Source organism: Amblyraja radiata, chromosome 35 (assembly GCF_010909765.2).
Source record: "Amblyraja radiata isolate CabotCenter1 chromosome 35, sAmbRad1.1.pri, whole genome shotgun sequence".
In the NCBI taxonomy this organism is placed as follows: Eukaryota; Metazoa; Chordata; class Chondrichthyes; order Rajiformes; family Rajidae; genus Amblyraja; species Amblyraja radiata.
Genome location: NC_045990.1, coordinates 23,813,187 through 23,839,945, shown reverse-complemented (window position 1 = coordinate 23,839,945; position 26,759 = coordinate 23,813,187). Strand labels below are relative to the sequence as shown.

At 47.9% G+C, this 26,759-nt stretch overlaps 1 protein-coding gene across 1 annotated transcript in view; it reads right to left on the bottom strand.

Moving 5' to 3' along the window:
• LOC116991895 (CD97 antigen-like) overlaps positions 1-26,535 on the bottom strand; it is a 51,899-nt gene extending 25,364 nt beyond the window's left edge. The window contains exons 1-5 of the mRNA XM_033050871.1: positions 26,527-26,535; positions 26,245-26,445; positions 13,809-14,029; positions 6,228-6,294; positions 5,556-5,647 (exon numbers count right to left, since the gene is read on the bottom strand). Coding sequence (XP_032906762.1) covers positions 5,556-5,647; positions 6,228-6,294; positions 13,809-14,029; positions 26,245-26,445; positions 26,527-26,535 — 590 coding nt within the window. The remainder of the gene's footprint in view (positions 1-5,555; positions 5,648-6,227; positions 6,295-13,808; positions 14,030-26,244; positions 26,446-26,526) is intronic.
• Positions 26,536-26,759: the final 224 nt, after the last annotated feature.

The following is a 26,759-nucleotide window of genomic DNA, read 5'->3' as shown; positions in this document are numbered from 1 at the left end:
CTCATATAGATAGGGTGGTAAAGAAAGCTTTTGGTATGCTAGCCTTTATAAATCAGAGCATTGAATATAGAAGCTGGGATGTAATGTTAAAATTGTACAAGGCATTGGTGAGACCAAATCTGGAGTATGGTCGCCCAATTATAGGAAGGATGTCAACAAAATAGAGAGAGTACAGAGGAGATTTACTAGAATGTTGCCTGGGTTTCAACAACTAAGTTACAGAGATAGGTTGAATAAGTTAGGTCTTTATTCTCTGGAGCGCAGAAGGTTAAGGGGGGACTTGATAGAGGTCTTTAAAATGATGAGCGGGATAGAGAGTTGATGTGATCAAGCTTTTCCCTTTGAGAATAGGGAAGATTCAAACAAGAGGACATGACTTCAGAATTAAGGGACAGAAGTTTAGGGGTAAGATGAGGGGGAACTTCTTTACTCAGAGAGTGGTAGCGGTGTGGAATGAGCTTCCAGTGGAAGTGGTGGCGGCAGGTTCGTTGGTATCATTTAAAAATAAATTGGATAGGCATATGGATGAGAAGGGAATGGAGGGTTATGGTATGAGTGCAGGCAGGTGGGACTAAGGGAAAAAAGTTGTTCGGCACTGACTTGTAGGGCCGAGATGGCCTGTTTCCGTGCTGTAATTGTTAAATGGTTATATGGTTAAAGGCCTTACTGAAGTCCATATATACAACATCCACTGCTTTACCCTCATCAATTTCCCGAGTAACCTCTTCAAAATATTCAAGAAGATTAGTCAAACATGACCTTCCAGGCACAAATCCATGTTGACTGTTCATAATCAATAATAATAATAATAATCTTTATTGTCATTGTACAAGACAACGAAATTTTGTTGGAGCAGTCCTCCAGCTGCACAGGAACATGAGTATAAAAATACGTTTAAAAAAGAACTATTAAAAAATTAGACTATAAACATATAGGAGTATGGGCGGGTGTGTGAGAGAGAGGGGGGGGAATCAGTGTGGGAGGGGGATAGAGTTCAGTAGTGTCACAGCTCTATGGTAGAAGCTGTTTATTAGTCTTGTCGTGCGGGCGCTCAGTGTCCTGTATCGTCTTCCTGAGGGCAGGAGGGTGAAGAGACAGTGTCCAGGGTGTGTGCTGTCTCTAATGATGCCCTTGACCCTCCGGATGCAGCAGGTCCGGTAGATGTCCTCCAGTCTGGGGAGCTGGGTGCCAGTGATCCTCTCAGCAGTCTTAATGACGCGTTGGAGAGCTTTACTTTTCTCTGCGGTGCAGCCAGAGTACCATACTGTGATGCAGTATGTGAGAACTGACTCGATGGCTGACCTGTAGAAGCTCACCAGCAGCTGTTGTGGGAGACGTGCCCTCTTCAAGCACCTCAGGAAGTGAAGCCTTTGAAGTCCTTTCTTGGCCGTCGCCATGATGTTGACGGTCCAGATCAGGTCGTGGCTGATGTTGACCCCGAGGTACCTGATGTTCTGCACAGCCTCCACTGTCTCGCCGTTAATGGTGATGGGCTGATGGACGAAGGTCTTCGGTCTCCTCCTGAAGTCCAGGATCATCTCCTTTGTTTTTGCTGCGTTGAGGATCAAGTTGTTCTCACGGCTCCAGCTCACCAGGTTCTCTACCTCTGTCCTGTAGGCGGCCTCGTTGTTACTCGTGATCCTGCCTACCACAATGGTGTCATCTGCAAACTTTAATATGGTGTTGGCCTCGTGACTGTGTTTGCAGTCGAGAGTGTAGAGGGAGAAAAGGAAGGGGCTCAACACACAGCCCTGTGGTGCACCGATGTTCAGGGTGATGCTGGAGGAGACCTGCCTCCCCATGCGCACAGTCTGTGGTCGGCCGGTGAGAAAGTCCAGGACCCAGCTGCTCAGGTGTGTGTTGAGACCCAGGTGGTCCAGCTTGGTGACTAGTTTATGGGGGGGGGGGATGGTGTTAAAGGCGGAGCTATAATCTATGAATAGCATCCGCACATAACTGTCCCGCTGGTCAAGGTGTGTCAGGGTGGAGTGGAGGGCCAGTGACACTGCGTCCTCCGTCGACCTGTTTGCCCTATAGGCAAATTGGTGGTGGTCTAAGGAGGGGGGGATGCTGTTCTTCAAGTGTCCAGACGTTCGAAGCACTTCAGTCCCTGTTTATCCAGATGCTTATATATATATTATCTCTAAGTATCCTTTCCATTAATTTGCACACCACTGACGCCAAACTAACAGGTCTATAATTGCTAGATTTACTCTTAGAACCCTTTTTAAACAATGGAACAACATGCGCAGTACGCCAATTCTCCGGCACTATTCCCGTTTCTAATGACATTTGAAATATTTCTGTCATAGCACCTGCTATTTCTACACTAACTTCCCTCAATGTCCTAGGGAATATCCTGTCCGGACCTGGAGAATTATCCACTTTCATATTTTTCAAAAGTGTCAGTACTTCCTCTTCTTTGAATCTCATAGTTTCCATAACTACTCTACTTGTTTCCCTTACCTCACATAATTCAATATCTTCTCCTTGGTGAATACCGACGAAAATAAATTGTTCAATATCTCCCCCATCTCTTTTGGCTCTGCAGATGACTGTCCACTCTGACTCTCTAATGGACCAATGTTATCCCTCGTTATCCCTTTTGCTATTAATATAGCTGTAGAAACCCTTTGGATTTACTTTCACCTTACTTGCCAAAGCAACCTCATATCTTCTTTTAGCTTTTCTAATTTCTTTCTTAAGATTCTTTTTACATTCTTTATGCTCCTCAAGCACCTAATTTACTCCATGCTGTATATAATTATTGTAGATCTCTCTCTTTTTCCGAACCAAGTGTCCAATTTCCCTTGAAAACCATGTCTCTTTCCAATTTTTATTATTTCCTTTCAACCTAACAGGGACATAAAGATTCTGTACTCTCAAAATTTCACCTTTAAATGTTCTCCATTTCACTTCCACATCTTTCCCATAAAACAATTCTAGATCCTCTCTCTTTCAATTATTTGTGTTGACTGGGCTAAAATCCTGAAATCACCATTACACCAAACAGTGAGACTTCAATGCACAGACTGCAGCGATAGAGATATCAGCCAGTCAGCTGATACAATAAGTGAGCTATGACTTGTGGCACACCAAACGTCAAAGGATTTGTTGGAAAATAAAAAATGATTATGTTGGCCTCTGCTGAGAAACGTTTGTTTCAAACAGAACAATGCAAAGCTGATTCCTTCTCACACTGATGTGTAACCAGAGAATCCCCACCCGCTAAACACATTCAGAAACCTCGACAGATAACAGGACAGGAATGGCATCTGAGTGATTCTTACATGCTTGACCTTACACGTGTGGTACCAAACCTAAGACCCTGGAGCCGACAGTTCGCTCTATCTGGTCCACTGTATCTGCCTGATCTCCCTTTTGTTAAGTTTGGAAAGGGCCCAGCTATCAGTGCGTGAATCCCAAATCGGAACAGCAAACGGGAATGGCTTAGATGGGGCATCTTGGTCAGCGTGGACGAGTTGGGCCATAGGGCCTGATTCCATGCGGTATGTCTCTAGGACCTGTTAGCATCAGCAGCTTCATGTGATTTCATTCCATAAAGGAAGAAAGATTCTAAGGGGAGTAGGAGGCAACCGTGACTGACAAGAAACGTTAGGGATAGAATAAAACTAAAAGAAAAGATGTATAACACAGCAAAGAGTAGCTGGAAGCCAGAGGAATGGGAAATTTCATAGGACAACAGAAGGAAATAAAACGGGCAATATGGGCTGAAATGATGAAGTACGAAGGGAAGCTGGCCAGGAATATAAAGAAGGACAGTAAAAGCTTCCTTAGATAAGTTAAGGGAAAAAGAGTAGCAAAGTCAAATGTGGGTTCCTTGAAGGCAGACACGGGTGAAATTATTATGGGCAACAAGGAAATGGCAGAAGAGTTGGATAGGTACTTCAGATCTGTTTCACTAAGGAAGACACAAACAATCTCCCAGATGTACTGGAGGACAGAGGATCTAAGGGGGTAGAGGAACTGCAATAAATTTTCATTAGGTAATGTTATCCCACTTTTCAAGAAAGGAGCGAGAGAGAAAACGGGGAATTACAGACCAGTTAGCCTGACTTTGGTGGTGGGAAAGATGCTGGAGTCAATTATTAAAGAGGTAATAATGGGGCATTTGGATAGCAGTAAAAGGATTAGTCCAAGTCAACATGGATTTATGAAAGGGAAATCATGCTTGACTAATCTTCTGGAATTTTTTGAGAATGTGACAAGTAAAATGGATGAAGGGGTGCCAGTGGATGTAGAGTATCTAGACTTTCAGAAAGCCTTTGATAAAGTCCCGCACGGGAGACTGGTGAGTAAAATTAGAACACATGGTATTGGGGGTAGGGTGTTGACTTGGATAGAAAATTGGTTGGCAGACCGGAAGCAAAGAGTAGGAGTGAACGGGTCCTTTTCAGAATGGCAGGCAGTGGCTAGTGGAGTGCCGCAAGGCTCGGTGTTGGGGCCGCAACTGTTTACCATATATATTAATGATTTGGAAGAGGGAATTAGGAGCAACACTAGCAAGTTTGCGGATGACACAAAGCTGGGTGGCAGTGTGAACTGTGAAGAGGATGTTAGGAGGTAGCAGGGTGACCTGGACAGGTTGAGTGAGTGGGCATGTGTGGCAGATGCAGTATAATATAGATAAATGTGAGGTTATCAACTTTAGAGGCAAAAACAAGGGGGCAGATTATTATCTCAATGGGGTTAGGTTTGGTAAGGGGTAGGTGCTGCGAGACCTGGGCGTCCTTGTACACCGGTCACTGAAAGTTGGCTTACAGATACAGCAGGCAGTGAAGAAAGCTAATGGAATGTTGGCCTTTATAACAAGAGGATTTCAGTATAGGAGCAAAGAGGTTCTTCTGCGGTTGTATAGGGCTCTGGTGAGACCACATCCTGAGTATTTTGTATCGGTTTGGTTTCCTAATTTGAGGAAGGACATCCTTGTGATTGAGGCAGTGCAGCGTAGGTTCACGAGATTGATCCCTGGGATGGCGGGACTGTCATAAGAGGAAAGTCTGAAAAGACTTGGCTTGTATTCACTGGAGTTTAGAAGGATGAGGGAGGATCTTATAGAAACATATAAAATTATAAAAGGACTGTACAAGCTAGATGCAGGAAAAATGTTCCCAATGTGTGGCGAGTCCAGAACCAGGGGCCACAGTCTTAGAATAAAGGGGAGGGCATTTAAGAATGAGGTGAGAAAAAACCTTTTCACCCAGAGAGTTGTGAATTTATGGGATTCCCTGCCACAGAGGGCAGCGGAGGCCAAGTCACTGGATGGATTTAAGAGAGAGTTAGATAGAGCTCTAGGGGCTAGTGCAGTCAGGGGATATGGGGAGAAGGCAGGCACGGGTTATTGATAGGGGACGATCAGCCATGATCACAATGAATGGCAGTGCTTGCTCGAAGGGCCGAATGGCCTCCTGCACCTATTTTCTATGTTTCCAATAATGGGAAAGGATGGGAACGGGACAAGTGCTGGCCATTTGCATGACCTGGATACCGTATCAACCAAGGAAGGTACCAGCAGCCACACCAGTTGTTCTCACCTGATTTCCTTCAACTGGCCCATATCAGGATTGACACTTGAAAACTTTTCAGCCAGTTTCAACACAGTGATAATAAAAAATCCTCCATTGACCTTTCAAGAAAAGAAAAAGCCACATTAATCCAATTAAGATAGTGGTCTATTGAAATAATATTTTCTTGATGTTATCTTTAATTCATTTACATTTCCATTGAAACATCTTGCAGTGCATAAATAGTTGCATTTGGACATGTTTGCCTCTACATTGATCCTCAACATTCATTTTAAAATAGACAGTGATGTAGATATAACTGTAGTGTTCCATCAGCCCTGAGTGGATGACTTCAAATCTTCTCGTATGCATTGTGAATCTGTAAATGTTTATGGACGGTCTAAAGATTTATCACGAAAACCAGTGATAAAGGACATAATCTTTACCAATGCTCTTTCGAGAAATTTCATCCAATCCGATACTGCTAAATATTCATACCCAAGATTACAGCACAGGTTAACCTGACAGCAAGTTCAGTAGCTGTCACCATACTAGATCTGTTCCATGCTCCAAGGCCCCTCTGTTCCTCCGAACTGCCATTCATGGTTGATGTCCTATCCTCATTAGTGGTTCCAAAACCCATCAGCTCACATTTTCCTGAATTCAACAGATATTCTCTGTTTCATATTTTTCCAAACTTACCAGAATAATCACACAGACCGGAGCCAGGAAAGCCCACATAAATCCCGACTTTAGATCCAACCAACAACTGGGGAAAGAGGCAAAAAATGTTATTTCCAAATGACACTGTAGAATGTTTACACTTTGCACACACACGTACAGGTATGTTCCCACACCAGTAACATTGCTGCTCAGATGGCCTCCCTGCCATGTGTGAGGCTCGGCAGGAATTGACTACTCCCGTCACGGGTACATTGCTACATCACTTAATGCTGTGTGGACCCAGCTTGGCACTGTTGGTCTTCATAATCATTATCATACATTATCAGCCACATACGAGGAATTTGATTTGCAATAGTCATACCAATAAAAATCACCTAGACACACAAAATACATTTTAACATAAACATCCACCACAGTGACTCCCCCTCATTCCTCACTGTGATTGAAGGTGAAAAAAAGTTTAATCACTTCCCTTCTTTGTCCTCCTGCGGTCGGGGGCCGTATAACCATATAACAATTACAGCACGGAAACAGGCCATCTCGACCCTTCTAGTCCGTGCCGAACACGTATTCTCCCCTAGTCCCATGTACCTGCGCTCAGACCATAACCCTCCATTCCTTTCCCGTCCATATGACTATCCAATTTATTTTTAAATTATAAAAACGGACCGGTCTCCACCACCTTCACTGGAAGCTCATTCCACACAGCCACCACTCTCTGAGTAAAGAAGTTCCCCCTCATGTTACCCCTAAACTTCTGTCCCTTAATTCTCAAGTCATGTCCCCTTGTTTGAATCTTCCCTACTCTCAGTGGGAAAAGCTTATCCATGTCAACTCTGTCTATCCCTCTCATCATTTTAAAGACCTCTATCAAGTCCCCCCTTAACCTTCTGCGCTCCAAAGAATAAAGCCCTTCTGGTCTTGTCCTTGTGCTGCAGGGAGTTGTGGCTGGGGAAGGCTTTATCATTTTTAGCTGGCGCAGGGGGAAGTCAGGATGTAGCCCATATGGACTTTAGCAAGACATTTGACAAAGCACCACATGGTAGGCTGATCCAGAAGATTAAATTACATAGGTCGCAGGCAAGCGGAACTATTGTAGCTGGGACATTGTTGGCCGGTTTAGGCGAGTTGGGCCGAAGGGTCTGTTTCCACGCTGTTTCACCCTATGACTTTATGACTCTGTCTGGGGCATAGAAACATAGAAAATAGGTGCAGGAGGAGGCCATTCGGCCCTTCGAGCCAGCACCGCCATTCATTGTGATCATGGCTGATCGTCCCCTATACATAACTCGTGCCTGCCTTCTCCCCATATCCCTTGACTCCACTAGCCCCTAGAGCTCTATCTAACTCCCCCTTAAATCCATCCAATGGTGAATGAGGAGTTTCTGACTGGGTGTATATAAAGTGTTGCACCATAGGGATAGGTTCTGGGACCTTTGTTTGTAGTAAATAAATAGGCCTAGATGGATACAGCACTAATGCAGGCAAATGGCATTCTTGTATTGTAGATGGATAAATAGTTTGGCACAGACATAAAACATTGAACAAAGAACAGTACATCACTGAAAGATTCCTTCATCCCACCATGTCTGTGCTGGTCATGATGAAAGATTGAAAACTCCCATCTGTCTGCACATGGTCTGTATCCCACCATTCCCTATCTTCTCATGTATTTGTTTCAATGCCCCTTAAACATGCTATCACATCTGCTTCCACCACCTCCCCTGCACAAAGTACCAGGCACCCACCACATGCTGAATATAAAGGAGATCTTTTGTGAGAACAGGTGACCAAAACTGAACACAATTCTCAAAATGTCTTGTACCAATGTCTTGTACCAGTGCATTTTTTTAAATAAACATCTTCACTATGTATTATATCACTCAGATTAGTGTCATCCACAAACTTACTCAGCATGCCTTCACAATTCTCTAGCATGCCACTAGTCACAATGCTGAATGATAAGCTTCCACCATCACCCTCTGCTTCCTTTCACAAAGCTAATTCTTGATCCAGTCAGTTGGCTCTCTCTGGATGTCATGTGATCTAATGAACAAGTGCAGCCTACTATGTGGAACCTCATCAAATCTCTTGCTGAAGCCAATGTAGACAATGTCTATGGCTTTGATCTTTTCAGCCTCTGATTACTTCAAAATATAATTCGATTGGTAAGTCACACTCACAGCCTACCATGCTGACTAGCCCTGATTAGCCCCTGTCTAATGCATATATATCCTATCCCTCAGAATATTCTCTTCCTTCGAGCCCTTCTTGAATAGAGGCACACCCTTCAGCCTTGCAGCACCTCACCTGTGTGGTGAGGTGTTGGGACTCGAGGCCCTGAGCTGCAGGGAATGGTTGAGCAGGCTAGATCTTTATTCCTTGAAACTCAGGAGGTAGAGGGGTGATCTTGTGGAGGTGTATGACATCATGAGGGGAATAGGTAGGGTGAAAGCATATCTAGAGTTTATCTAGAATACGAGAATCGAGAACCAGGCAACATTTGTTTAAGGTGAGAGGGGAAAGATTTAATAGGAACCTGAGGGGACTTTTCACAGAGAGGGTGGTGCTCACATACAACGGCCTACCAGAGTGGATAGTTGAGACAGGTACTGTAATAAAAGTAAAAGACATTTGGACAGGTGCATGGACAGGAGAGATGTGCCAAACATGGACAGGTTGGACCAGTGTAGATGGGGCACCTTGGCTGGCATGGGGTAGTTGGGCTGAAGGGCCTGTTTCTTTGCTGTATGACCCTCTGACTCCAATATCAACGCACCCCTCCTGAATCTCAACATCATCCATGCCCTTCCTCTTGGGGAATGCTAATGTTAAGCACACATTAAGGACCTTGTCCACTTCTCTGACTTCACGCATAAATTCCCATCTTTGTCCTGGAGTGGACCTACCGTTTTCCAAGTAACCCTTTCCCCTTACATACAAAATGCCTGGAAACTCTCCTCGACCCTATTTGCCAAGCCCCTTTTACTCCTCCTAATTTCTTGTTTAAGTGTTTTCCTGATTTCTTCATATTCCTCAGGAACCACGACTGGGCCAAAAGTCCCATTTCTGTACAAGGATGGTATTCCCCCTGGCAACCGGAGATCATAATTAGAGTGGCTAATGGAACTGTTGCCTCAGTTCCAAAGACCTGGGTTCGATCCCGACTTTGGGTGATGCCTTTGTGGAGTTTGCACGTTCCACCTAAATCCACGCAAATTCCCTTTGGGTGCTGCAGTCTCCATCAACATCCCAAACACATGTAGGTTGATAGGTAGCTGTAAATTATCCCATGAATGATAGCATAGAACATGGAACAGTACAATACAGGAATGGGACTTGGGGATCTGGAGCAGTTGATGGAGATTTTGGGAAGTGAAAGAGGGATCGATGTAGGATTGGGGTAAAAGGGTGCTTGATGGTTGACCTCATGGGATGAAGGACCTGTTCTCATGCTGCATGTGGAGATGGGAAGAAATATCTTCACTTAGTGGGTGGAGAACCTTTGCAATCCTCTCCCCAAGTGGGTTTTGCAGGCTCAGTGGCTGAGTGTTTTCAGACAGAGATGAATATCAAGGATATGGGGAAAATTAAAAAAGACTGGTCTGCCCCAACAGCTGCTGACAACCTTCTAACGCTGCACCACAGAGAGCATATTAACGTATGGCATCTCTGTGTGGTATCTCAGCTGCACGGAGGTGGAGAGGAGAGCTCTTCAGCGCGTCGTCCACAGAGCGCAGAGGATCATTGGGACACAGCTACCAGCCTTGGAGGGCATCTACCACACACGGTGCCTCAGGAAGGCCGTCAGCATCCATAAAGACTCCTCACACCCTTGTAACGGACTGTTCGAACTACTTCCCTCCGGCAGACGTTACATGGCCTTCTACGCCCGAACCTCCAGACTCAGGAACAACTTCATTCCCAGAGCTAGAGCGGCTCTGAACCGGCCCTGCTGAGTGCCCCCCATCCCCCCTGGACTGTCTCCCTCGGACGGTCACGTCACAGACACATCTGCACTTTAGTCTGTTTGAACTGTTTTGACTGTTTTACTGTTCTTTTTACAATCCATGTTCACGAGATATCTAAATCCAAATTTTATTAGTTACTAGACCAAGTGCAGACCCATTGGGTCTGTTTCCCCAACGCGCGTTTGGGGGGGGGGGGGGGGAGGGGGGCTGCGACCTCACACTCACACTAACCACCCCCCATTACATACAGGTGGGGGGAGGAGGAGACGGGGTGTGGAGAGGGGAGGGTGAGAAGAGGGGAGGGAGGGGAGAGGGGGAGGAGGAAACGGGAGAGATTTGGGAGGGAGAGGAGAGCGGGGTAGGGGGAGAGAGAGGGGGGTGGGAAGGGGAGGAGAGTGGGGAGTGGGAGAAGAGCGGGGAGGGCAGGAAGGGGGGGAGAGGGAAGGAAGGGGGGGAGAGGGGTAGGGAGGTGGGAGAGGGGTAGCGGGGAGTGGTGCAAGAGAGAGGGGAAGGGGGTTGGGGGGGAGATGGGTGTGAAGAGGGGTGGGGGAGGGGAGGAGGGAGAGGGGTGAGAGAAGGTGGGGGGGGGGAACAGGGGGGGGGTGGAGAAAGGAGAGAGGGAGAGGAGGATGGAAGGAAGGGAGGAGGGAGAGGGGGAAGAGTGTGGAGGGAGGGGTAGGGGGGAAAGAGGGGGAGGAGTGTGGAGGGAGGGGGAGAGCGGAGAGAGAGGGAAGTGGGGAGGGAGAGGGAAGGGTGGGGGGAGAAAGAGTGGTGGGGAGGGAGATGGGGAGGGGCGGGGGATGGGGGCAGATAAGTAGAAGAATGGGGAGGGAGGGGAAAGGTGTAGGGGAGTGGTGGAAGTGGGAGAGGGAGGGGGAGTGGTGGAAGAGGGACAGAGGGGTAGGGGAATTGGTGGGGGTTTTTTTTGAGCGAGGGAGGGGGGTGGAGGGAGGGGGGGAGAGCGAGAGAAGGAGGGGGAAAGGGTGGGGCGGGGCGGAAGGGAAGGGGGAGGGGGGAGCGAGAGGGGTGGGGGAGGGAGGAGGGGGGAAGGGAAGGGTGAGAGAGAAGGGGAAGAGGGGGGATGCAGGGGGAGGGGGAGAGATGGGGGCGTGGGGTGGAGAGAGGGAAGGGGGGGGGAGAGAGAGGGATGGGGGGGGAGCAGGGGGAGGAGAGGGAGAGGGGTGAGGAGAGGGAGATGAAGAGGGAGGAGGAGAGAGGGGTGGGGGAGGGAGGAGGGAGGGGTGGAATGAGATGGGGGGGGGGGAGAGTGGGGGAAGAGGGGGGAGAGAGAGGGAGAGAGGGGGGGGGGGGGGGGGGGGGGGGGGGGGGAGGGGGGGGGGGGGGGGGGGAGGGGGGGGGGGGGGGGGGGGGGGGGGGGGGGGGGGGGGGGGGGGGGGGGGGGGGGGGGGGGGGGGGGGGGGGGGGGGGGGGGGGGGGGGGGGGGGGGGGGGGGGGGGGGGGGGGGGGGGGGGGGGGGGGGGGGGGGGGGGGGGGGGGAGGGGGGGGGGGGGGGGGGGGGGGGGGGGGGGGGGGGGGGGGGGGGGGGGGGGGGGGGGGGGGGGGGGGGGGGGGGGGGGGGGGGGGGGGGGGGGGGCGGGGGGGGGGGGGGGGGGGGGGGGGGGGGGGGGGGGGGGGTGGGGGGGGGGAGGGGGGGGGGGAGGGGGGGGGGGGGGTGAGGGGTGGGGGGGGGGGGGGGGGGGGGGGGGGGGGGGGGGGGAGGGGATGGGGGAAGAGGTGGGGGGAGAGAGGGGGGAGGGGGAGAGGGAGGGGTAGGGAGGGAGGGGGTGGGTTAAGGGGGAGGGAGGGGTAGGGAGAGTGGTGGAAGGGGGTCAGTGGGGTAGGGGGAACGGGGCAGAGGGAAAGAGGGAAGGGGGTGGGATCGAGACTCGAGGGAGTGGGGAGAGAGGGATGGGGGTGGGAGGAGGAGGGGGAGGAGAGGGAGAGGGGTGAGGAGAGGGAAACAGAAATTAGGTGCAGGAGTAGGCCATTTGGCCCTTCGAGCCTGCACCGCCATTCAATATGATATTGGCTGATCATCCAACTCAGTATCCTGTACCTGCCTACTCTCCATACCCCCTGATCCCTTTAGCCACAAGGGCCACCCACTCCCTCTTTAATATAGCCAATGAACTGGCCTCAACTACCTTCTGTGGCAGTGAATTCCAGAGATTCTCCACTCTCTGTGTGAAAAATGATTTTCTCATCTCGGTCCTAAAAGATTTACCCCTTATCCTTCAACTGTGACCCCTTGTTCTGGACTTCCCCAACATCGGGAACAATCATCCTGCATCTAGCCTGTCCAGCCCCTTAAGAATTTTGTAAGTTTCTATAAGATCCCCCCTCAATCTTCTAAATTCAAGCGAGTACAAGCCGAGTCTATCCAGTCTTTCTTCATATGAAAGTCCTGACATCCCAGGAATCAGTCTGGTGAACCTTCTCTGTACTCCCTTTATGGCAAGAATGTCTTTGGGAGATGGAGAGGGGGGAGGGAAAGAGAGAGAGGAGGGGGAGAGAGGTGTGGGGGAGGGGGGAGGGAGATGGGGGAGGGGAGAGGGGGGGGGGAGAAGAGTGTGGAGGGAGGGGGAAGATTGCGGAGGGAGAAGGGGGTGGGGGAGAGAGGGATGGGGGTGGGAGGAGAGCGAGATGGAAAGGGGGGGGAGAGGAGGAGAGAGCTATGGGGGAGGGGTGTGGGGGATGGGGGGAGGGATGGGGAGGGGAAAGGAGGGAGATGGGGTAGGGGTGGGAGGGGAAAGATTGTGGAGGGAGGGGGAGAGGGGAAAGAGTGGGGAGGGAGAGTAGTGGGGGAGGGGGGAGAGAAGTGGAAGAGTGGGGAGGGAGGGTGGGGGAGGGGGATATGAGGGCTGGTGGAAGAGGGACAGAGGGGTAGGGGAAGGGGTGGGGGGGAGAGGGGTGGAGGGAAGGGGGTGGGACAAGGGGGAGAGAAGTGGAAGTGGGGAGGGAGGGGTAGGGGGAGTGGTGGGAGAGGGACAGAGTGGTAGGGGGAAGGGGGGGTGGGAGAGAGGGAAGGGGTGAGGTAGAGAGGGCAGGGGGAGAGAGGGATGGGGTGGGAGGAGGAGGAAGAGGAGAGGGAGAGGGGTGAGGAGGGGGAGGTAGAGAGGGGGAGCAGAGAGGGGTGGGGGAGGGGGAGAGAGATGTGCGGGAGAGGGAAGGGAGGCGAGGAGGGAGATGGGGTAGGGGGAGAGGGGGAAGAGTGTGGATGGAGGGGGAAGAGTGGGGTGGGGGAAGGGGGTGGGGGAGGGGAGAGGAGGGGGAGGAGAGGTAGAGGGGTGAGGAGAGGGAGATGGAGAAGGGGAGGAGAGAGGGATGGGAGAGGGATGGGGATTGGAAGATAGGGATAGTTTTATGTTATGACATCGGTTGGAAGCTGCATACAAAATCTCGTTGCGCTTATGTGCAATGACAATAAAATATATTATTATTATTATTAAATAGGGTCAGTGCAAAAAAATTGTCCTGAGGTTGTAGGTTGGTCATGGCCCAACTGAATGTTAGTATAGGTGCAAGGGGTCGAATGGCCTCGTCCAGCAACCATGTTTATTCCTGTCACAGAAACTCAATGTGCTCTGAGTGCAATGTCTGCAAATAAATCTGCAGTTTTCGTACTTACTACTTCTCTGTTCCATATCCCTGGGAATACACGGTTGCGGAGATGCCAACAGTAATCAGGGGGCAACCGTAGCCAAACAAGCACATGTACGTTGGTCTCATACTCTTTGCATTGAAGACTTTCACCAGCATGAGGTAAAGCTGCACACCTTCCAGGAGCATCCAGGAAAAACAGGCCAGGAAGAAATAATGCAGGAATCCAGCGATGACGGCACAAAGAGTCTGGAAGTGATGCAAGAGAACAACAAGGGATTAATGAGCCTGAGCTGGGCTGCACAGGGTGGTACACTGGCTGGTTTACTGGGCCTGCGCGCTGAGTCAGTATATTGGGTTGGTATACTGGGCCAGTACACTAGGTCATTACACTGGATCAGTGCACTGGGCCAGGACACTTGGTTGGTTTACACTGCAGTTTCTGTTTAGTTTATTGTCACGTGTACCGAGGTACAGTGAAAAGCTTTTGTTACATGCTAACCAGCCAGTGGAAAGACAATACATGATTACAATTGAATCTGTACACTGTGAGCCATTGACAGTGTGTGGATAAATGATAAGGGATATAAGGAATAATGCATTGGTACGAAGATACATTTCACCGACCACTCAAGTTAGACTAACTGCCTGCAGTTTCCTATCATCTCCCTTGCTCCTTTTCTAAAGTAGCATGGATTCTGTTTGGTGCCCTCCAAAGTGGCAACTCCATTATGTTGAATTCTGGAGACAGCATCAATACACGCACTATTTTCCCTATGACTTCCGTTGGTCTGTTTCCGTGCTGGATGGAAGAAGCTGTTCCTGGACCTGCTGGTCCGGCAACGGAGAAATCTGTAGCGCCTCCCGGATGGTAAGAGGGTAAACAGTCTGTGGTTGGGGTGAGAGCAGTCCTTGGCGATGCTGAGCACCCTTCGCAGACAATGCTTGCTTTGGACAGACTCAATGGAGGGGAGTGAGGAACCGGTGATGCATTGGGCAATTTTCACCACCCTCTGCAGTGCTTTCCGGTCGGAGACAGAGCAGTTGCCATACCATACTGTGATACAGTTGGTAAGGATGCTCTCGATGGTGCAGCGGTAGAAGTTCACCAGAATCTGAGGAGACAGATGGACCTTCTTCAGTCTCCTCAGGAAGAAGAGACGCTGGTGAGCCTTCTTGACCAGAGTTGAGGTATTGTGGGTCCAAGAGAGGTCATCGGAGATGTTGACCCCCAGGAACCAGAAGCTGGAAACACGTTCAACCTCCGTCCCGTTAATGTGGATGGGGGTGTGCGTGCCGCCCCTAGACTTCCTGAAGTCTACAATGAGCTCCTTGGTCTTCTTGGAGTTAAGGGCCAGGTTGTTGTCAGCGCACCATGCTGTTAGGAGCTGGAACTCCTCCCTATAGGCCGACTCATCGTTGTTGCTGATGAGGCCAATCACCGTTGTATCATCTGCATACTTGATGGTGGTGTTAGTACCATGTACAGGTGTGCAGTCGTAGGTGAAGAGGGAGTAGAGGAGGGGGCTCAGCACACAGCCCTGTGGAACGCCGGTGTTCAGGGTGAGGTTTGAAGAGGTGTGCTTATCTAACCTAACAGACTGGGGTCTGTTGGTTAGAAAGTCCAGTATCCAGTTGCAGAGGGAGGGGTTGATGCCCAGGTCACCGAGTTTGGTGATCAGTTTAGAGGGTATAATGGTGTTGAAATGGTGTTGATCTGGAGTATTGTGTACAGTTTTGGTCCCCTAATTTGAGGAAGGACATCCTTGTGATTGAGGCAGTGCAGCGTAGGTTCACGAGATTGATCCCTGGGATGGCGGGAATGTCATATGAGGAAAGATTGAAAAGACTCGGCTTGTATTCACTGGAGTTAGAAGGATGAGGGGGTATCTTATAGAAACATATAAAATTATAAAAGGACTGGGCAAGCTAGATGCAGGAAAAATGTTCCCAGTGTTGGGTGAGTCCAGAACCAGGGGCCACAGTCTTAGAAAAAAGGGAGGTCATTTAAGACTGTGAGAAAAAACGTTTTCACCCAGAGCGTTGTGAATTTATGGAATTCCCTGCCACAGAGGGCAGTGGAGGTCAAGTCACTGGATGGATTTAAGAGAGAGTTAGATAGAGCTCTAGGGGCTAGTGGAGTCAAGGGATATGGGGAGAAGGCAGGCACGGGTTATTGATAGGAGACGATCAGTCATGTTCACAATGAATGGCGGTGCTGGCTTGAAGGACCGAATGGCCTCCTCCTGCATCTATTTTCTATGTTTCAATAAATTACAAAAAAACAATATTAGTGCAAAACAAAAACTGAAATAACTTGGTGCAATCAAGACAGTTAATAGTTTGTAGTTTAGTTTGAGTTTGTGGTGTTCAAAAGCCTGAAGGTTGTTGGGAAGAAGCTGTTCCTGAGCAGCCTGAGGTCATAGTTTCAGACTCCCAAACCTTTTCCCAATGGGGAAAGTGAAATGAGAGTGTGGCCAGGTGGTGTGGGTTCTTGATGATACTGGCTGCCTCTTTGAGGCAACGCCTCCTATAGATCACGTCATTGGTGGGGAGGTCAGTACCCATGATGGACCAGGACGTGTTCACCATTATTGTGTTCTCATTCCTTCCTAGGTGTTCAAATTGCCGAACCAGTTCATAACGCAACTAGTCAACTTCAGGAAAGCTAGAGATCCATGAACCCGTCTTCATTAACGGGACAACAGAACAAAGAGTCAACAGCAGACACAAAATGCTGGAGTAACTCAGCGGGACAGACAGCCCAGGAGTCGTTGGTGAGGGAGGAGCGACGTCCGAGCGATGAATGTAAAAACCCAGCGCGGGGCTTGCTTCAACAGAGGCCCAGGAGCCGTTGGTGAGGGAGGAGGAACCAAAATCTGCAACGTTCCATTCGCAGATCACACTTCAAATTATGTGGGCTTGAGGAAGCCGCTGATTGGTGGAAGCGGACTAGAGAAAGCAGCTGATTGGCTTGTATCCCAGGTCAGGCTTTGTATTGTATCCAGGAAAAGGGGGGAGAATGAGGCCCAGGGCAGTTTACTGTTCTGGATGTCAGATGTGGGAGGTCATGGAGTCTGATAGCCCTCCAGACGTCCACATCTGCGCCAGGTGCGTCGAGATGGGGCTCCTAAGGGACCGTGTTAGGAACCTGGAGCAGCAACTCGATGACCTCTGTCTGGTCAGGGAGAATGAGGAGGTCATGGAGAGGAGTTATAGGGAGGTAGTCACTCCAAGACCACGGGAGGCAGACAAGTGGGTCACTGTTAGGAGGGGCAATGGGCAGAGGCAGGGACTCGTGAGTACCCCGGTGGCTGTACACCTTCAAAATTAACTCATGTTTTAGTACGGTTGGCGGAGACAGCCTACCTGGGGGTAGCGGCAGCGGCCGGGTCTCTGGCACAGAGACCGGCCCTATTGCTCAGAGGGGTCAGAGGGGTAAGGAAAAGAAGAGGAGGGCAATAGTAATAGGAGACTCTATAGTTAGGGGGTCAGATAGGCGATTCTGTGGACTTGTGGGGTACCGCAAGGCTCAGTGCTGGGACCCCAGCTATTTACAATATATATTAATGATCTGGATGAGGGAATTGAATGCAACATCTCCAAGTTTGCAGATGACACGAAGCTGGGGGGCAGTGTTAGCTGTGAAGAGGATGCTAGGAGGCTGCAAGGTGACTTGGATAGGTTGGGTGAGTGGGGAAATGCATGGCAGATGCTGTATAATGTGGATAAATGTGAGGTTATCCACTTTGCTGGCAAAAACAGGAAAATAGACTATTATCTGAATGGTGGCCGATTAGGAAAAGGGGAGATGCAACGAGACCTGGGTGTCATGGTACACCAGTCATTAAAAGTAGAAATGCACGTGCAGCAGGCAGTGAAGAAAGCAAATGGTATGTTAGCACTCATAGCAAAAAGATTTGAGTATAAGAGCAGGGAGGTTCTACTGCAGTTGTACAGGGTCTTGGTGAGACCACACCTGGAGTATTGCGTACAGTTTTGGACGTTTAATCTGAGGAAAGACATTCTTGCCATAGACGGAGTACAGAGAAGGTTTACCAGACTGATTCCTGGGATGGCAGGTCTTTCATATGCAGAAAGACTGGATAGGCTCGGCTTGTACAAGCTAGAATTCAGAAGATTGAGGGGGGATCTTATAGAAACTTACAAAATGTTTAAGGGGCTGGACAGGCTAGATGCAGGAAGATTATTCCCGATGTTGGTGAAGTCCAGAATTAGGGGTCACAGTTTAAGGATAAGAGGGAAGTATTTTAGTACCGAGATGAGAAAATCATTTTTTACATAGAGAGTGGTGAATCTGTGGAATTCTCTGCCACAGAAGGTAGTTGAGGCCAGTTCATTGGCTATATTTAAGAGGGATTTAGATGTGGCGCTTGTGGCTAAAGGGATCAGGGGGTATGGAGAGAAGGCAGGGATGGGATACTGAGTTGGATGATCAGCCACAATCATATCGAATGGCGGTGCAGGCTCGAAGGGCCGAATGGCCTACTCCTGCACCTATTTTCTATGTTTCTATATTTCTATGACCCGGATGGTAGTATGCCTCCCTGGTGCCAGGGTCTGGCATGTGTCTGAACGTGTCCAAGATATCCTGAAATGGGAGGGAGAGGAGCCTGAGGTCGTGGTACATATAGGTACCAATGACATAGGTAGAAAAAGAGAAGAAGTCCTGAAAGGAGAATTTAGGGAGTTGGGAGGAGAGTTGAAGAGAAGGACCAAAAAAGTAACAATCTCAGGATTACTGCCTGTGCCACGAGACAGTGAGAGTGGGAATGGAATGAGGTGGAGGATAAATGCGTGGCTGAGGGCCTGGTGCAGAGGGCAGGGATTCAAGTTGCTGGATCATTGGGACCTCTTTTGTGGAAGGTGTGACCTGTACAGAAAGGACGGGCTGCACTTGAATACGAGGGGGACCAATATCCTGGCGGGGAGATTTGCAAAGGCTACTGAGGAGACTTTAAACTAGAACGGTTGGGGGGATGGACTCAAATAGAGAAAGTTAGTAGCCAGTGTGTGAGGCAGGAGGCAGAGAAGGGTAACACTCGGACCCAAAATGTGGGGGAGAAAGAAGAAAAAGATAATAAACATAGAATAAGAGCGGGTGGGTTTCTTAAATGTGTATATTTTAATGCTAGGAGCATTGTAAGAAATGTGGATGAGCTGAGAGCCTGGATTGACACCTGGAAGTATGATGTTGTGGCGATCAGTGAAACATGGTTGGTTGGTTGGTTGCAGGAGGGCTGTGATTGGAAACTAAATATTCCAGGATTTCGTTGCTTCAGGTGTGATAGAATTGGAGGGGCAAGAGGTGGAGTTGTTGCATTGCTTGTCAGGGAAGATATTACAGCAGTGCTTTGGCAGGATAGATTAGAGAGCTCGTCTAGGGAGGCTATTTGGGTGGAACTGAGAAATGGGAAAGGTGTAGCAACACTTATAGGGGTGTATTATAGACCGCCTAATGGGGAGCGAGAATTGGAAGAGCAAATATGTAAGGAGATCGCAGCTATTAGTAATAAGAACAAGGTAATGATTGTGGGAGATTTCAATTTTCCACACATAGACTGGGAAACACATTCTGTAAATGGGCTGGATGGTTTGGAGTTTGCAAAATGTGTGCAGGATAGTTTTTTGTAGCAATACATAGAGGTGCCTACTAGAGAAGGGGCGGTGCTGGACATCCTGTTAGGAAATGAGACAGGTCAGGTGGTGGAGGTATGCGTTGGGGAACAGTTCGGGACCAGTGATCACAATACCATTAGTTTCAATATAATTATGGAGAGGGTCAGAACTGGACCTAAGGTTGAGATTTTTGATTGGAGAAAGGCTAACTTTGAGGAGATGCGAAAGTATTTAAAAGGAGTGAATTGTGGCATTTTGTTTTATGAGAAGAATGTGGAAGAGAAGTGGAGGACATTGAAAGGTGAAATTTTAAGAGTACAGAATCTTTATGTCCCTGTTCGGTTGAATGGAAATAGTAAAAATTGGAAAGAGCCATGGTTTTCAAGGGATATTGGACACTTGGTTCGGAAAAAGAGAGAGATCTACAATAATTATAGGCAAAATCGAGTAAATGAGGTGCTTGAGGAGTATAAAGAATGTAAAAAGAATCTTAAGAAAGAAATTAGAAAAGCTAAAAGAAGATATGAGGTTGCTTTGGCAAGTAAGGTGAAAGTAAATCCAAAGGGTTTCTACAGCTATATTAATAGCAAAAGGATAACGAGGGATAATATTGGTCCATTAGAGAGTCAGAATGGACAGCTATCTGCAGAGCCAAAAGAGATGGGGGAGATATTGAACAATTTCTTTTCTTCGGTATTCACCAAGGAGAAGGATATTGAATTATGTGAGGTAAGGGAAACAAGTAGTGTAGCTATGGAAACTATGAGATTCAAAGAAGAGGAAGTACTGACACTTTTGAAAGATATAAAAGTGGATAAGTCTCCAGGTCCTGACAGGATATTCCCTAGGACATTGAGGGAAGTTAGTGTAGAAATAGCAGGGGCTATGACAGAAATATTTTGAATGTCATTAGAAACGGGAATAGTGCCGGAGGATTGGCGTACTGCGCATGTTGTTCCATTGTTTAAAAAGGGTTCTAAGAGTAAACCTAGCAATTATAGACCTGTTAGTTTGACGTTAGTGGTGGGCAAATTAATGGAAAGGATACTTAGAGATAATATAAATAAGCATCTGAATAAACAGGGTCTGATTAGGAAGAGTCAACATGGATTTGTGCCTGGAAGGTCATGTTTGACTAATATTCTTGAATTTTTTGAAGAGGTTACTCGGGAAATTGATTAGGGTAAATCAGTGGATGTTGTCTATATGGACTTCAGTAAGGCCTTTGACAAGGTTCCTCATGGAAGGTTGGTTAAGAAGGTTCAATTGTTGGGCATTACTGGTGGAGTAGCAAGATGGATTCAACAGTGGCTGAATGGGAGATGCCAGAGAGTAATGGTGGATGGCTGTTTATCAGGTTGGACGCCAGTGACTAGTGGGGTGCCACAGGGATCTGTGTTGGGTCCACTGTTGTTTGTCATGTACATCAATGATCTGGATGATGGTGTGGTAAATTGGATTAGTTAGTATCCAGATGATACTAAGATAGGTGGTGTTGTGGATAATGAAGTAGATTTTCAAAGTCTACAGAGAGATTTATGCCAGTTGGAAGAGTGGGCTGAAAGATGGCAGATGGAGTTTAATGCTGATAAGTGTGAGGTGCTACATCTTGGCAGGACAAATCAAAATAGGACGTACATGGTAAATGGTAGGGAATTGAAGAATGCAGGTGAACAGAGGGATCTGCGAATAACTGTGCACAGTTCCCTGAAAGTGGAATCTCATGTAGATAGGGTGGTAAAGAAAGCTTTTGGTGTGCTGGTCTTTATAAATCAGAGCATTGAGTATAGAAGTTGGGATGTAATGTTAAAATTGTACAAGGCATTGGTGAGGCCAATTCTGGAGTATGGGGTACAATTTTGGTCGCCTAATTATAGGAAGGATGTCAACAAAATAGAGAGAGTACAGAGGAGATTTACTAGAATGTTGCCTGGGTTTCAGCAACTAAGTTACAGAGATAGGTTGAATAAGTTAGGGCTTTATTCTTTGGAGCGCAGAAGGTTAAGGGGGGACTTGATAGAGGTCTTTAAAATGATGAGAGGGATAGACAGAGTTGACGTGGATAAGCTTTTCCCACTGAGAGTAGGTAAGTTTCAAACAAGGGGACATGACTTGAGATTAAGGGACAGAAGTTTAGGGGTAACATGAGGGGGAACTTCTTTACTCAGAGAGTGGTGGCTGTGTGGAATGAGCTTCCAGGGAAGGTGGTGGAGGCAGGTTCGTTTTTATCATTTAAAAATAAATTGGATAGTTATAAGGACGGGAAAGGAATGGAGGGTTATGGTCTGAGCGCAGGTATATGGGACTAGGTGGAGAATACATGTTCGGCACGGACTAGAAGGGTCGAGATGGCCTGTTTCCGTGCTGTAATTGTTATATGGTTATATGGTTAAGTTAGAGGAAGGTTGAGCAAGTTAGGTCTTTATTCTTTGGAGCGCAGATGGTTAAGGGGGGACGTGATAGTGGTCTTTAAAATGATGAGAGGGATAGACAGAGTTGACGTGGATAAGTTTTCCCATTGAGAGTAGGGAAGATTCAAACAAGAGGACATGACTTGAGAATTAAGGGACAGATGTAACATGAGGGGGAACTTCTTTACTCAGCGAGTGGTAGCTGTGTGGAATGAGCTTCCAGTGGAAGTGGTGGAGACAGGTTCGATTTTATCATTTAAAAATAAATTGGTTAGGTGTATGGATGGGAAAGGAATTGAGGGTTATGGTCTGAGTGCAGGTAGATGGGACTAGGGAAGAATAAGTGTTCGGCACGGACTAGAAGGGCCGAGATGGCCTGTTTCCGTGCTATAATTGTTATAAGGTTATCTCTGGATAGAAGGGATAGGTGACATTTCGGGTTGAGACCCTTCTTCAGACTGAAGGGTCTTGACCCGAAACTTGAATATCAAATGTTAAATAATGTTATGTTGTATTCTTATTAACGTGCTGCAATGGCAACTTGAATTTCACTTGAATTGGTGTATGTGACAATAAATGAACCTTTGAACTTTTAATGTATCTGTCTCAACCACAAACCCGGGCAGTGCATTCCAGGCACTAACCACCCTCTGTGTAAAACAAAAGTTGCCCAGTGGATCTGCTTTAAATTTTGCCCTTTCACCTTAAAGCTCTGCTCTCTAGTATTTGATTTCTTTCATCCTGGGAAAAGGGTTCTGACTGCCTGCCCTATCTATGCCTCTCATCATTTTATGTACATCCATCAGGTTTTCCCGCAGCCACGGCATTCCAGAGAAAACAATCCAAGTCTGTCCAACCTCTCCATGTAGCTAATACCCCCTAATCCTGGCAACAATCTGGTAAACTTCCTCTGCCCTCTTTCCAAAGCCTCCACATCCTTCCTGCAATAGGGCGACCAGAACTGCACACAATATTCCAAATGTGGCCTCACCAAGGTCCTATGAAGCTGGTCCATGATTTCCTGACTCTTATACCCAATGGTCTGACCTATGAGGAGGTGACAAACGTGGTTGATAAGGGTAGGGTGGTGGATGTTGTCTACATGGATTTTAGTAAGGTGAACTTGTACTTGGACATTGTCTTCAGTTTAGGAAAGATTTCATTAAGCTGACGCAAGATAGCAAAGTGTGTTTATGAGCATGTTGTTGGGACCCAAGTTCTAGAGCTACAGAGAGAATGGGGCAGGCTAGGACCTTAATCCTTGGAGCGCAGGAGGCTGACGGGTGATATTACAGAGATGTATAAAGTCATGGGGAGTAGATAGAGTGAATATGTAGTTCAGTTTAGAGAAACGGCATGGAAACAGGGCCTTCAGCTCACCGAGTCCACATCGACCAACGATCACCCCTACGCTGTCCTATGTTATCCTACACACTAGGTGGAATTTACAGAAGCCAATCACAAACGTCTTTGGAATGTGGTTGGAAAGTGGAGCACCCACGCGGTCACTGGGAGAACGTACAAACTCCACAGAGACAGCACTCGTTGTCAGGATTAAACCTGGGTTACCGGCGCTGTGAGGCAACAGCTCTAACGCTACACCATTGTGCTACCCCTGCACAGTGTTTTTCCCGTCAGGCATTTAACAACTAGAGAGCTTAGGCTTAAGGAGGGATGGGAAAGAGTTAATAGGAAACTGAGGGACAATGCTTTCACACATAGGGTGCTGGGTATATGGAACAAACTGCCAGAGGAAGTGGTGAGACAGCATTTATGAAGCTCAATGTCCTTTCATAACTGTGCTGGGATGTAGCAGGCACATGCTGCTGACCACAGTTCAGTACAATATGGGCGAGGACAACTTTCTCTCACTTGCCTTCTCTATCTCTACAGCTGAGTTGGTTTGTGCGCACGTGTGGTTTTCACCAGTTCTGTTCTGACATTTCTATATCTATGGTCTATTTTGAGAGACGGAGAAAGTGAGGTCATCATCCTGGGTGGACCAAACCATACACTAAATAAAACTTGCTACTTGCTGTATAATCTTACAGATCGCTTCGAGAATGCAGAGAAAATGAATAGTACTGAACCAGATCCTTTTATGATTCAGCATGTTGCTGAAAGACAACACATATCTTCATATATGTAGTACTGCTGATGTATAGACACATCTCTGAATCACTCACAGATCTTGGGACAGTTCAAGTCATGGAGTCGTAGAGTCGTACAGCACTGAAACTGGCCCTTCAGCCCAACTTGCCCATGACCACCCAGATGTCCTATCTGTACTTGTCTCACTTGCTCACGTTTGGCTTATATCCCTCGAAACCTTTCCTATCCAGGTAACTGTCTAAATTGTGTTCAAATGTCGTTACAGTATCTGCCTCAACTACCCCTCTGGCAGTCCGCTCCATATATCTACCTCCATCTGTATGAAAAAGTTGCCGTCTAGATTCCTATTAAATGCCCATCTAATCTGAAAACAATATCCTCTGGTTTTTGATTCCACTACTCTGGGGAAAAGACTGTGCATTCATCTCTATTTCCCCCATGATCTTATACACCTCCATAAGATCACCCCTCAGCCTCCTGCGTTCCCAGGAATCAAATCCGAGCCAGCCTAACTTCCCTCCATAGCTCAGGCCTCCAGGTCCTGGCATCATCCTTGTAAATCCTCTCTGCTCTTTCCACTTTAACGACATCGATCCTATGCTGACAAAAACTGCACACATCTCTCCAAATGTGGCCACACCAACATCTTGTACAACTGTAATATAGACACTGTCCCCTACTGCCAATTTCTCGCTAAATCAGCTCCCAAGAGGAGGCTTTCCATCCTAGGACATCCGAGATGTCCTCTTTCTGTAGTAAATGTGGATTCCCCCTGCTGTCATATACCTCACCTGCGCCTCCTCAGTGTCCCGTAGTTTTGCTCTTCCCTCTCCTTCCCCCCAGACTGAACAAGAATAGAGTTTCCCTGGTCCTCACCTTTCACCCCACCAGCTTCCACATCCAATACTTATTTCTCTGACATTTCCACCACCTACAATGTGATCCCATCAGTAGTTACATCTTCCCATCTCCACCCCTTTCTGCCTTCCACAGAGACAGCTCCCTCTTTTATTCCTTGGGTCACTCATCCCTTCCCATCCAAATCACCCGCTTCACAGGTACCTTCCCCTGTAACCGCAGGAGATGTAACACCTGTCCCTATAGCTCTTCCCTCACATCAACCCAGGACCCCAGCAATCCTTTCAGTTGAGATGAAGTTGAGTCATGTGACCAACCTCATCTTATGTGTGTAGGAAGGAACTGCAGATGCTGATTTGAACCGAAGATATAAACAAAAATATCACCCATTTTTCTCTCCAGAGATGCTGCCTGTCCAGCTGAGTTACTCCAGCTTTTTGTGTCTCATCCTCTGTGTTCCAGATGTGGCCTCCTTTACATTGGCGAGACCAAGTGTAGAATCGGCCGACTGTTTCGCTGAACACTTGCGCTCGTACTAAACCATGGCCTACTGGATTTCCCGGTTGCTAACCATTTTCACTTCACTTCCTGTTCCTACACTGACCTTTTTGTCCTGGGCCTCCTCTATCACCATCTGGTTCTTGATTCCCCTATTCTAGATAAAATACTATGTAATAAAACTCCATTAACCATTCCTTGGTCCACTTACCCAGCTGATCATTAACACCCTTATTTACCGCCTGTTTTTATGGCATATTCAAACTTACTAATCAGGCCACAGTCTTAGAATAAAGGGGAAGCCATTTAATACTGAGGTGAGAAAAAACATTTTCACCCAGAGAGTTGTGAATTTGTGGAATCCTTGCCACAGAGGGCAGTGGAGGCCAAGTCACTGGATGGATTTTAGAGAGAGTTTGATAGAGCTCTAGGGGCTAGTGGAATCAAGGGATATGGGGAGAAGGCAGGCACGGGTTATTGATTGGGGATGATCAGCCATGATCACAATGAATGGCGGTGCTGGCTCGAAGGGCCAAATGGCCTCCTCCTACACCTATTTTCTATGTTTCTATGCCTTGCTTATTTTCATATAAATTGTTCATATAAACATCTTTAGACTGGTCTCAATCTGAAATGTTACATATTCCTTCTCTCCAGAAATGCTGCCTGTCCCGTTGAGTTACTCCAGCTTTTTGTGTCTATCTTCGGTTTAAACCAGCATCTGCAGTTCCTTCTTACACACAAATGGATTGGTACATTGGGTTGTACACTGGATGATGCATTGGATTATACACTGGGCCATTACACTGTCGGCGCCAAACAGTAGCATTTGTTGAGTGCAGTAATGAACAGTGATGTGGCTCACTGCCCATCTTGGTGTTGTGCACCAAGGCCTGTTCCTGAGTGAGATCAACGGGAGAAGTGGTCACCATTATCTTCACCTACCCGATATTCGGTCTTGTCTATTCCAAAGATGAACAGCAGTTCTGCCAAAAAGAGGCTGATGCACAGGTGAGTGTGGATGGTGGTCCTGATACTTTTAAGGGCCCGACACAGGGTGAAGGTGAGGACTGACAGCGCAAGGCAAACCAGAGAGACAATAACGCCGACCAGAGTGATCAGATGTAGATTGTGAGCATCATTCCCCTGAGGAGAAAAGAGCCATTGTAAATGAGAGCAATGTTTGAGGCATTCACAGACACATGAACAGTGGGGATGTCTGGTTACAGACCACATGTGGGGGATGTGTGGTTTAAATTGGTATCACAATCGGCACTGACTTTGTGGCTGCAGGACCTGTTTCTGCACTGTTTTAAATTGTACTAGACCAAGTGCAGACCCGCTGAGTCTGGTTGCGGGAGGGACACTGTAGATTTACACGCACACTAACAACACCCCACAGACACGGGGGGGGGGGGGATGAGAGGAGGGGGAGAAGGCGAGGAGGGGGAAAGGGGCGA